The following is a 13459-nucleotide window of genomic DNA, read 5'->3' as shown; positions in this document are numbered from 1 at the left end:
AAGTCACTGCCATCGTGACCCTGGGCAAGACATTTTACCCACCTTCTTCTCCCAGTGCCACCCACACTGGTTTAAATCTAACTTAGATATTGGGTTTCACTATGCAAAGCGCTTTGAGTCACTCGAGAAAAAGCGCTATATAAATATAATTCTCTTCACCTCATTTCACAATCGTTGACTCACCATGCTGACACTTTTGTTACTCGGGGTTTTCTGATACAAATCCCACGATACTGAACAGCACCCTTTGATTGATTTGCTCTCTTATAGTGGCCAATACTACTGTAGTATTGATATTTTTTTTAGCAATTTATATGTTTGAAAATGTTTAATTTAGGTCTAAAAAAAATTGTAAAATATGCTTAATTTTTTTTTTTTTTTTTTTTAAGTATCCCCCAAAAAATCTTACAACTGTAAAACCGAAAAGGGTACCAGCCGATACTAAGTACCCTACAAATTTGTACTATTTCAACCCAAAAGGGTAATGGTTAAAATAATAATCAATGTAATAGCTCTTAAAAAATGCCTATTATTAGTAGTATTTGAAATAGGGCATACTAATAGTAGTTAAATTATAATTAAGTATTTAAAACTATTAATTATACTATTAATCAATAATAGAATGATTTATCTTATTAGCATCTTTTATTTTAGCCATAATCTGTACTGTTAAATTGTATTAATCATTTTTAGCATGATCTTGTTTTACTGTCAATTTTATTCTTCAAATTTGTATTCATTGGTTTGGATCAATTTTCGTATATGTTTCATTCGGCCGTACGGTCACCGAGACAGTTTATAGAAACCGAATCGTACATATTTGTATTATTTTGTAGGTTTTTTTAAGAACTGAAGCTGTATTTAAGTTAAAATATGGTGAAAATTGTTTTCTGCGACACCTAAAGGCCACAATCATTGAACTCACCATGCTGACACTTTTGTTACTCGAGGCTTTCTGATACAAATCCCTCCAACTATTCGCAATGGCGCCGATTCATGCAAATGCAATCAATGCGCGCCCTTGCAACTTTGTTCAATCCCTGTAACATTTCGGCCAATCAGGACGATTGACGAGGCAGAAACAGCAACATGTAACAATACACCAACTCCATCCATCCATCCATTTCTACCGCTTATTCCCTTTTGGGGTTGCGGGGGGCGCTGGCGCCTATCTCAGCTACAATCGGGCGGAATACGGTGTACACCCTGGACAAGTCGCCACCTCATCGCAGGGCCAACACAGATAGACAGACAACATTCACACTCACAGTCACACCAACTCTTTGTTGCTCAATTGTTCGTGTACACTAGCTCAGACCTACTTCCGGTTCCTGTCTACAATGCTAAGCCTTCTGGGTAATGCACCTTTATAGTTGGTATGTATTTAAAAAATGTGTACACAGGGTAAGACAATTAAGAACAGATTTTCATTCGCATTGCTGACCGAGCAAAGAGGCAGCGTACACATGGTAGAGATGTTGAAGTGTGATGATAATGCCTCATCTCGCTTCATTTACCAACAAGTATAGCTGTATGGAGAATGTCTGCACTTTGTGGAGGCCGGAGCAGAAAGCGGACTGCAAGGAAGCCTTTGGCCGTGTTTCTATGTATAATTTATGTTTTAATATATATATGTTTTTAAAAACAATGGAAATTATGTTTCGAGTAAAGAACAACAGCCTTCCAGCTTGTATTCTCAGGCTATTTCATTTAAGAGGAGAAAACTATAATTTAAGGGGGATATCAATTTTTTAAATAGGTAAAGCGAGAAAAAAAAAAAAATACAAATGTATTACAGTTTTAGGAGTTAAATGGTGGAATAAGCTCAGTGATGAGATGAAAACATGCACTTCTTTGGTAAGGTTTAAGAAAACATTGAAAGGTGAAATAATTGAAAATTATAAAATATAGTAACAATTACTTTCATCCCATTGATTTTTTATTTATTTTTATTTTTTTTAACGTTGATGTTCCAGGCAATCTAATCTTCAGTGAAGGTATAGGATAGGCAAATATAGGCTTTGGCTTCAGCCTATTCCTTTTTGGTCATTCTTTTTCTTTTCTTTCGTGTGTAAATGTGCATTATTGTATACATATAACATGTACCTTAAAACTGATCACACAAAATGGTTGATTGATTTGATTGATTATAAGACCAAAATAAACTTATTTCATTCATTCATTTCAATTTCAATAATTATTACTATTATTAGTTATAAATAATTAAAACGGTACAATAATTTGCCAATGAGCTCTGACTATGTGCTTTGTGCGTCTACTTTTAATTCTCTGCGGTACAAAATAAGTAAAACATCACTACAGTATTTTTTGTTTATTTTTTTAATTTCACATATTCTTGTATATTCTTGTAACATTATCCCATTACTGAATTTTTTTTGGGAACATGAGGCAACTTTATTGTAACTTAACATTTGTTACCATCACAATCAAAATTTCCCATAATATCAGTTCTCCCGGGCTTCACGGTGGAAGATGGCTTAGTGCGTCTGCCTCACAATACGAAGGTCCTGAGTAGTCTGGGGTTCAATCCCGGGCTCGGGATCTTTCTGTGTGGAGTTTGCATGTTCCCCCCGTGAATGCGTGGGTTCCCTCCGGGTACTCCGGCTTCCTCCCACCTCCAAAGACATGCACCTGGGGATAGGTTGATTGGCAACACAAAATTGGCCCTAGTGTGTGAATGTGAGTGTGAATGTTTTCAGTCTATCTGTGTTGGCCCTGCGATGAGATGGCGACTTGTCCAGGGTGTACCCCGCCTTCCGCCCGATTGTAGCTGAGATAAGCACCAGTGCCCCCCGCGACCCCAAAGGGAATAAGCAGTAGGAAGTGGATGGATGGATCAGTTCTCCCTCCTAACATTTTCTTAATATAGCATCTTTTTTGCTCATAACATTCCAACTTTTCATAACTTAGTTTTTTTGCACGGCAACCTTTTTTTTCAAACACTTGTTCATTGGAAAAAAAAATTTTTGATACACAGCTTACAGCAATACAATACAATACAAATCAAATCCAATGTTTTTTCCCGCCAATTAAAAAAAAAAAAATAAAGAAAGAAAGAAAATATCTGTCAAATAAGTACAGGCAAATTTCTCCAAATCCAAATGGCCCCAACATGGTGCAGCAATAAACAAAAGAAAGTAAAAAGGCTCATCAATCATCCACTATTCAACCGCGTCTCAATCGGGGCCAAACTGGAGATCAGTCCCCTTTACATACCGTATTTCCTTGAATTTTTGCCGGGGCGCTAATTAATTTAAAACCTCTTCTCACTCCTGCGCTTACCAAAGGCATGCGGTAAAAGTAAGCATGCGCAAAATATTTTAAAACCTCTTCTCACTCTGGCACTTACCGAAGGTATGTAGTAAAAATTTGAGTGTGATGTAAGCTTGGACCTTAAATCCTACTGAATAGCTCTTAATCTTCTTCCCTATGCGATTTTATATTACGGGTATTGAAATCAACCTCCTCCATTTTGAAAATGATGACAGGGGAAGTGTCACTCGTGACGTCACAAGTTTGACTAGGCGGTAATACTAAGCATGCGCTAATTATTTTGGGACGCGAGTTTGACCCGGCAGTAATTCAAGGCAGGCGCATTCTAAATGCCCTGCGGAAATTCAAGGAAATACGGTATTTTAAGAAAGCACTCCATACTTCTTGGAATTTCACAGAAAAAAACGTTCAATGTCAGCCTAATTTTATTAAATTTAAGAAAATCCAGAATATCTCTGATCCAGCGAGTGTGGAAGCCTTCCTGTTATCTTTTTTTGTAATATGCAACCATAATTATCTGATACTTGCAGTGTTGCGTTTGTTACTGAAAACCAGTAACTAGTTACAGTTGCTTGTTACTTTATTTCAAAAGTAACTGAGCTACTAACACAGTTACTTACAGCAAAAAGTAATGCGTTACTGTGAAAAGTAACTATTTAGTTACTTTATTTTTCATTTTAGTACTGTTATTGCACTGGAAAATAATACAATCTGTTGATCAACATGACAGGCATTTGCATCACTGAACTCTGCTAAGCAATGTGGTCTACATACAACACACAAAGACAAAGATATGTTTCAAAGGGACAATTTATTTTGGGCTAGAACAAATTGACAAAATAATTTTTAAATAGCTGCAACAAAACATACATAAGTAACAAACAGCATAATAACAACATAGCTGTAAACCTGGCTTCACCCATGAAGGCACACATGACATGATTATATATCATGTCACTATATACCGCACACATACTGCTATTCACACAAAGCCTAACCAGGCGTTTTTTTCCCTCAAGGAATTGTGAAATAAAATCATGTCTCCAGTGAAGCCCAGAACACACTACGCATTTCCCCAGTTTTAGTTAAGAGAAAAGGAACGATTGGTCTGGCCCACTAGGATCCCTCTTTATTTTTGTGAACTTTATAGTCTGTACATTTAGAGTGATGTGATAATCAAACACTAGAAATCTAGAATAAAAGAATACATAAGAGAATTGACAGAGTGTGTGTGTACCTTCAGTGCTGAATGATGAGCAGAGGCAAAGTTTGAAGTGTCTTTTTTAGCTCGCTTTCCATGTTTATGTACTCACTGTCCACTGTGTCCAGGTACTTGGAACATGTTTTCCATGCCATTTGCTGTTTGACGCCCGTTATCATTCTAATTAGCTGCCTGAAAGCATGTGACTCCACTGTAGAAATAGCCTGCATGTCTTCTAGCACATACGCTGCAATGGCTCTATCAATGTTGTCCTGGCTAGCAGACCTTCCGTTAAAATCCAGCCGGTGAACTGGCATCGGAATCTGTGTCTCTCTTTACTAGCTTTGTCGAAGCATGTTGCTTTTGTAGCTGTTTCAGCGGATTTGATTTGCTGTTTTGGGCAGTAGATGGAATCTTTGATCCAACTTACATTTAACTAAAATGTTCTTTTGTTTGTGCTGGTCAAAATAAAGTAGTGAGAATATCTCCATGTTAAGAAACTCGGCTTCGGCTCCGCAATGATGTCTTGTTTGTAAACACAAACATCTCTATAGTCTGTCTGCGTTAGCGTTTATAATAACAATATCGCTAAAACTTGGTTGATATTCAGGTCACAAGATGTAAATGGAATATTGTTAGCAGATCTACTATGTTTATTTAGAAGGCTTAATAGGCGGAATAGTGTACTTTTATTACATGCATTGTTAGCCACCTCATACTTGACGTATTTCACAAAGTAGAATGCATAACAAAAATGCATAACCCCCCCTCCCTTGTGGAGGGGGTCCGGTCCGGTGGCCATGGATGAAGTACTGGCTGTCAAAAATCGGGACCCAGGATGGACCGCTCGTCCAGAGTCGGGACCCAAGATGCACCGCTCGCCTATGTATTGGTTGGAGACATCTCTGCGCTGCTGATCCGCCTCCACATGGGATGGTTTCCTGCTGGCTATACTTTGGATGGGACTCTCGCTACTATATTGGATCCACTTTGGACTTGATTCTTACGGTTTCACAATATCATGTTAGATCCGCTCGACACTCTCGCTACTATATTGGATCCACTTTGGACTTGATTCTTACGGTTTCACAATATCATGTTAGATCCGCTCGACATCCATTGCTTTCGGTCCCCTGGGGGAGGGGGGCGGGTTCCTCTACAAGGTTTCTCATAGTCATCATGGTCGACGTCCCACTGGGGTGAGTTTTTCCTTGCCCTTATGTGGACCCTACTGAGGATGTCATTGTGGTTTGTGCAGCCCTTTGAGGCACTTGTGATTTAGGGCTATATAAATAAACATTGATTGATTGATTGATTGATTGATTGATTGATTGATTCATTCATTCATTGAATGCATAACAAAAAGAAAAACATACATGTTTGGGATTGATAGGCAAATAAAAATTTAAAAAGTGCAGTTCGGCCTTCAAGCTGATTCATATTTGATTTCGTATTTGGGGCGGTATAGCTCGGTTGGTAGAGTGACCGTGCCAGCAACTTAAGGGTTGCAGGTTCGATCCCCTCTTCTGCCATCCTAGTCTCTGCCGTTGTGTCCTTGGGCCAGACACTTCACCCACCTGCTCCCAGCGCCACCCACACTGGTGTAAATGTAACTTAGGCATTGGATTTCACTATGTAAAGCGCTTTGAGTCACTAGAGAAAAAGCGCTATATAAATATAATTGAATTCATGGTTTCAAGCCCAGAGTTGAATTCCACTAACCGATGCACTAAATGGCTACAAAAAGGAAAGAAGGTCAGGGTTTAACCCCGTTCAGAGTAGCTATGACTCCTTCTTGAACATTTAAACAGATATTCTCAATCTCTGTTATGGAAATCATCACATTTCCATGCCAAATGCCAGGTGTTTGGAAATTGGATGCTATGTAAATTGTCGTGGCCTGGAAAATGTCAGCCACTTAAGCATCGGCCTGAAAACCGAACTGGTATCTACGTAGGATGAGTGACTCGCCAAATAACCTTTAGAGAGTATTGCAAACATACAGTAGGCTTTTTTCTAACTGTGATTTGATTTCCTCATCCAGGTATTGGCTTCGCCATCTGCATCATAGCCCTCTACATTGCCTTCTATTACAACACCATCATGGCCTGGGCCTTGTACTACCTGTTGTCGTCATTCCAGCCCACCCTGCCCTGGACCACTTGCACCAACAGCTGGAACACGGCCAACTGTAACCGCTACATGTCCACCGACCACAATGTCTCGTGGACCAACTCCTCCACCTCCCCCGCCGAGGAGTTCTATACGTAAGTGCATGTAAGTGGGATGTGAAAGCTTAGACTTAGACCTCTCGTCTGGACTACCGCAAGTCTCTCCTGTTTGGTCTCCTTCATAAGTCATTTCACAAACTTTAGCTTCTCCAGAACTCTCCAGCCCGGATAATCAACAGAATTCCTTCAATCCAGCACATCACCCCTGTTCTGCAGCAACTCCACTGGCTACCCATCAAACCCCATATCCACTTTTAAAATAATTCTCCTCACTTTCAAAGCTATCCGTAACCTCTCTCCGTCATATCTCTCTGACCTGCTCCATGTCACCCACACCCTCACGTTCCCTTAGATCTTCTTCATCCATCCGTCTCGCTGTCCCCTTATGTTAGGCCAGGGTCACCAACGCGGTGCCCCCGGGCAACAGGTCGCCCGTAAGGACCAGATGGGTCGCCCGCTGGCCTGTTCTAAAAATAGTTCAAATAGCAGCACTTACCAGTGAGCTGCCTCTATTTTTTTAAATTGTATTTATTTACTAGCAAGCTGGTGTCGCTTTGCTCGACATTTTTAATTCTAAGAGAGACAAAACTCAAATAAAATTTGAAAATCCAAGAAAATATTTTAAAAACTTGGTCTTCACTTGTTTAAATAAATTCATTTATTTTTCTACTTTGCTTCTTATAACTTTCAGAAAGACAATTTTAGAGAAAAAATACAACCTCACAAATGATTTTAGAGTTTTTAAACACATATACCTTTTTAACTTTTAAATTCCTTCCTCTTCTTTCCTGACAATTTAAATCAATGGTAAAGTTTTTTGTTTTTTTTTATTGCAAAGAATAATAAATACGTTTTAATTTAATTCTTCATTTTAGCTTCTGTTTTTTCAACGAAGAATATTTGTGGAATATTTCTTCAAACTTATTATAATTAAACTTCAAAAAAAATATTCTGGCGAATCTAGAAAATCTGTATAATCAAATTTAAATCTTATTTCAAAGTATTTTGAATTTATTTTCAAATGTTTGTTCTGGAAGATCAAGAAGAAATAATGATTTGTCTTTGTTAGAAATATAGCTTGGTCTCATTTGTTATATATTCTATCAAAGTGCAGATTGGATTTTAACCTATTTAAAACATGTCATCAAAATTCTAAAATTAATCTTAATCCGAAAAAATGACTAATGATGTTCCAGAAATTCTTTTTTTTAATTTTTTCAAAAAGATTCGAATTAGCTTTTTTCGGTTGAATTTTGAATTTTAAAGAGTTGAAATTGAAGATAAACTACGTTTAAAAATTTCATTTTCATTTTTTTTGTGTTTTCTCCTCTTTTAAACCGTTCAATTAAATGTTTTTTTCATCATTTATTCTTTACAAAAAACTTCCGTAAAAGGAAAAAAAAAAATGTACGACGGAATGACAAACAGAAATACCCATTTTTTTAGATATATAGATTTATTTATTAAAAGTAAATTGAGCAAATTGGCTATTTCTGTCAATTTATTTAAGTGTGTATCAAACTGGTAGCCCTTCGCATTAATCAGTACCCAAGAAGTAGCCCTTGGTTTCAAAAAGGTTGGTGACCCCTGTTTTAGGCTGACCATATTCTGAAATCTCAAAAAGAGGACTCATATATGCATGCCAAGGCGGGCTAGGTGAAAATTTGCCAATGATACTTTAACTTGCTTTATAAATAATATATTTATTTACAAACCCTGTTTCCATATGAGTTGGGAAATTGTGTTAGATGTAAATATAAACGGAATACAATGATTTGCAAATCCTTTTCAACCCATATTCAATTGAATGCACTACAAAGACAATATATTTGATGTTCAAACTCATAAAGTTTTTTTTTTTTTGCAAATAATAATTAACTTAGAATTTCATGGCTGCAACACGTGCCAAAGTAGTTGGGAAAGGGCATGTTCACCACTGTGTTACATCACCTTTTCTTTTAACAACACTCAATAAACGTTTGGGAACTGAGGAAACTAATTGTTGAAGCTTTGAAAGTGGAATTCTTTCCCATTTTTGTTTTATGTAGAGCTTCAGTCATTCAACAGTCCGTGGTTTCCGCTGTCGTATTTTACGCTTCATAATACGCCACACATTTTTGACGGGAGACAGGTCTGGACTGCAGGCGGGCCAGGAAAGTACCCGCACTCTTTTTTTACGAAGCCACACTGTTGTAACACGTGCTGAATGTGGCTTGGCATTGTCTTGCTGAAATAAGCAGGGGCGTCCACGAAAAAGACGGTGCTTAGATGGCAGCACATGTTGTTCCAAAACCTGTATGTACCTTTCAGCATTAACGGTGCCTTCACAGATGTGTAAGTTACCCATGCCTTGGGCACTAATGCACCCCCATACCATCACAGATGCTGGCTTTTCAACTTTGCGTCGATGAGTCTGAATGGTTCGCTTCCTCTTTGGTCCGGATGGCACAATGTCGAATATTTCCAAAAACAATTTAAAATGTGGACTCGTCAGACCACAGAACACTTTTCCACTTTGTATCAGTCCATCTTAGATGATCTCGGGCCCAGAGATGCCGGCAGCGTTACTGGATGTTGTTAATAAATGGCTTTCGCTTTGCATGGTAGAGCTTTAACTTGCACTTACAGATGTAGCGACGAACTGTATTTAATGACAGTGGTTTTCTGAAGTGTTTATGAGCCCAAGTGGTGATATCCTTTAGAGATTGATGTCGGTTTTTGATACAGTGCCGTTTGAGGGATCGAAGGTCACGGTCATTCGTTGTTGGTTTCCGGCCATGCCACTTACGTGGAGTGATTTCTCCAGATTCTGTATATTGTAGCATCCTGGAAGAGTTACTGGTGCAATGGGTTCTGGGTATTTGTTCTGTTGTGTTTATGTTGTGTTGTGTTCATTCTTGTTTGGTGTGGGTTCACAGTGTGGTGCATATTTGTAACAGTGTTAAAGTTATTTATACGGCCACCCTCAGTGTGACCTGTATGGCTGTTGACCAAATATGCCTTGATTGACAATCAATCCACCACCTCGTTATCTCGCTCTCTCTGTCTGTGCCCCTCCCTCTCGACTGTTGCTTCTTGCGCACACCTCCAATCTTAACCTTGTACATACATTGGAAATACACGCAACCTTTAAACAAAACATTGGACATTTTGAGGCATTTAAGAAACCCCGCCCGGACACCCCGGACAGTCCTGCAAAAGAGGACATCTCCTGGGAAAAGAGGGCGTATGGTCAGTCTACCGTATTTAAACTGTCCACCGTGTGTGCCCGAGCTTTCAGCCGCTCTGCCCCTCATCTTTGTAACTCATTACCACCAGACCTTTGTAACGTAGACTCAATATCCCTCTTCAAATCAAGACTCAAAACACAACTATTCCTGACTGCATATTCATTTTAATCTTATCGATCTTTGTTGTTGTTGTTGTTGTTGTTGTTGTTTTTATCCAATTAATTGTATTGTTTTGATTTTGTACGGTGTCCTTGAGTGCCCAGAAACGTGCCTTATAGTTAAAATGTATTATTATAATTATTATTAGACAAACTTTATTGATCTACAAGGGAAATCGTTCCACAAGGTGGGTCATAAAATTTGGCATAACATGACATCTGCTATCTGTTAGCATGCAAATGTTAACATGCTAAAAAAAATGTTTGCTAATGTTGCAGGCGTACACTTAGTAGGTGACACATGCTAACTATTATCGTTAGCAGGCTAACTTTTTTGGCCTGTTTTGCCGCCGTACACCTCAGAGTTATATTCCTTGGTGTTTGACACATGCTAATTGTTAGCATGCTAACTTTTTTCGCTAATTTTGAATGCGTACACCTATTAGTCATTGAACTTGGAGCTTGCCGCAATGTTGTTGTCATGCTAATGTTAGCATTTCAGTTGGACTCGCCCATATCCCGCCGTACACCTCATAGGTATATTCCTTGGTATTTAACACATGCTAATTGTCAGCATGCCACCTTTTTACGCTGATTTTGAATGCGTACACTTATTGAACTTGGAGCTTTTCACAATTTTGTGATCATGCTAACGTTAGCATTTCAGTTGTACTCACGCGTATCCTGCCGCACACCTCAGAGTTATAGTCCTTGGTTTTTAACACATGCTAATTGTTAGCACACTACCTTGTTTACGCTAATTTTGAATACGTACACCTATTAATCATATAACTTGGAGCTTGTCGCAATCTTGTCGTCATGCTAACGTTAGCATTTCAGTTGGACTCGCACGTATCCCGCCGTACAACTCAGAGTTATATTCCTTGGTATTTCACACATGCTAATTGTTAGCGTGCTACCTTTTTACGCTAATGTTGAATGCGTACACCTATTAATCATATAAATTGGAGCTTGTCCAAATCTTGTCGGCATGCTAACGTTAGCATTTCAGTTGGACTCGCACGTATCCCGCCGTACAACTCAGAGTTATATTCCTTCGTATTTCACACATGCTAATTGTTAGCGTGCTACCTTTTTACGCTAATGTTGAATGCGTACACCTATTAATCATATAAATTGGAGCTTGTCGCAATCTTGTCGGCATGCTAACATCAGCATTTCAGTTGGACTCGCGCGTATCCCGCCATACACCTCAGAGTTACGTTCATTGGTGTTTGACACATGCTAATTGTTAGCACACTTTGATTGATTGATTTAAACTTTTATTAGTAGATTGCACAGTTCAGTACACATTCCGTACAATTGACCACTAAATGGTAACACACGAAAAAGTTTTTCAACTTGTTTAAGTTGAGGTCCTTGTTAATCAATTCATGGTACAAATATATACTATCAGCATAATAAAGTCATCACACAGGTTAATCATCATAGTATGTACATTGAATTATTTACATTATTAACAATTCGGGGGGTGGGATGAGGAGGGTTTGGTTGATATCAGAACTTCAGTCATCAACAATTGCATCAACAGAGAAATGGACATTAAAACAGTGTAGGTCTTACTTAGTAGGAGATGTACAGCGAGCAGAAAACATAGTGAGTTCAGATAGCATAAGAACAAGTATATACATTAGAAATACATTTGATTATTTACATTAGGTTATTTACAATCCGGGAAGATGGGATGTGAATGGAGGAGGGTATTAGTAAGCGGGTTGAAGTTGCCAGGAGATGTTGTTTTAGAGCGGTTTTGAATGAGGACAGAGATGCACTTACTTTTACACCTGTTGGGAGTGCAATCCACATTGAAGTGGCATAGAAAGAGAATGAGTTAAGACCTTTGTTAGATCGGAATCTGGGTTTAACGTGGTTTGTAGAGCTCCCCCTGGTGTTGGCGGTCATTTACGTTAAGGAAGTAGTTTGACATGTACTTCGGTATCAGGGAGGTGTAGCGGATTTTATAGACCAGGCTCAGTGCAAGTTGTTTGACTCTGTCCCCCACCCTGAGCCAGCCCACTTGGAGTGAGGTGTGATCTGGGGTGGAGGTCTAAAAGTAACCGGACTAGCTTGTTCTGGGATGTTTGGAGTCTAAATTGAAGGGTTTTGGAGGTACCAGGAGGTGCAAGCGTAATCGAAAAAGGGTTGAATAAGAGTTCCCGCTACCTTTTTTACGCAAATTTTGAATGCGCACACCTATCGATCATATAACTTGGAGCTAGTCGCAATCTTGTCGGCATGCTAACGTTAGCATTTCAGTTGGACTTACGTGTATCCCGCCGTACACCTCAGAGTTATAATGCTTTGTATTTTTTTCACATGCTAATTGTTAGCATTCTAACTTTTTACGCAAATTTTGAATATGCACACCTATTAATCATATAACTTGCAGCTTGTCGCAATCTTGTCGGCATACCAACGTTAGCATTTCAGTTGGACTCGCGCGTATCCCGCAGCTTACAGTATTTACGCGCAATTTCTACAAAAATTGCATATTTTAGTACAGGGGTAGGGAACCTATGGCTCGCGAGCCAGATGTGGCTCTTTTGATGACTGCATCTGGCTCTCTGATAAATCTGAGCTGACATTGCTTAACATGATAAGTAATGAATAATTCCACTTGTAATAATTGTTAAAAATAATGTTCAAAACATAAAACATTCTCATGCATTTTTAGTCCATCCATCCGTTTACTACCGCACCTGTTCAAGAAGTTGCGTTAAAAAGTTATTTATTTATTATTGGTTACTGTGGGGGTTGTCCTCCTGGGGGTTCTTCAGACCACCAAGCACCGACATGAGAGCCTGTTTCAGGGTTTCACTATTGTTTTATTTTTCAATAAGTCTCTCAGTGGCTTTCCAGCAATTGTATTTTTCTCTTTCGTTTTCGCTCACGCTCTGGCTCCAGCCCCAACCCCGTCTCTCCTCCTGGCTGCTGCTTATAACAGAGCGACAGGTGATTAGATAACAAGGCTCAGGTAGGCCATCTACGCAGCTCTCGCTGATTTCGAGGCCGGCCCTGGCACACCTCAGTTCGCTGCAGGCCGGCGGGCCACGCCCCCTCCACAGTTAGCTTCAGAATAACAATGTTATTACAAAGAATAAGAGACCTATTATACTTTAGGAATGTTGGTCTTACTTAAAAATGCACGTGTTTAGTTGTGTTCAGTGTTGGAAAAAATATCATATGGCTCTTACGGAAATACATTTTAAAATATTTGGCTTTTTGGCTCTCTCAGCCAAAAAGGTTCCTGACCCCTGTTCTAGTACCTTAACAACTCTTGTTTCACGTTCACTTTTTAACATATCTCACCTTTTTGCGTCTCCC

General features: G+C 39.0%; 1 protein-coding gene across 2 annotated transcripts in view; it reads left to right on the top strand.

Moving 5' to 3' along the window:
• Nucleotides 1–13459, top strand: part of LOC133564592 (sodium-dependent serotonin transporter-like) — a 66188-nt gene that overhangs the window by 31094 nt on the left and 21635 nt on the right. For both annotated transcript variants that reach the window (XM_061918992.1, XM_061918991.1), the window contains one exon: nucleotides 6540–6762. In XM_061918992.1, coding sequence (XP_061774976.1) covers nucleotides 6540–6762 — 223 coding nt within the window. The remainder of the gene's footprint in view (nucleotides 1–6539; nucleotides 6763–13459) is intronic.

This window comes from Nerophis ophidion, linkage group LG13 (genome assembly GCF_033978795.1).
Source record: "Nerophis ophidion isolate RoL-2023_Sa linkage group LG13, RoL_Noph_v1.0, whole genome shotgun sequence".
Classification (NCBI taxonomy): Eukaryota; Metazoa; Chordata; class Actinopteri; order Syngnathiformes; family Syngnathidae; genus Nerophis; species Nerophis ophidion.
This window is presented reverse-complemented; position numbering and strand designations above follow the sequence as displayed.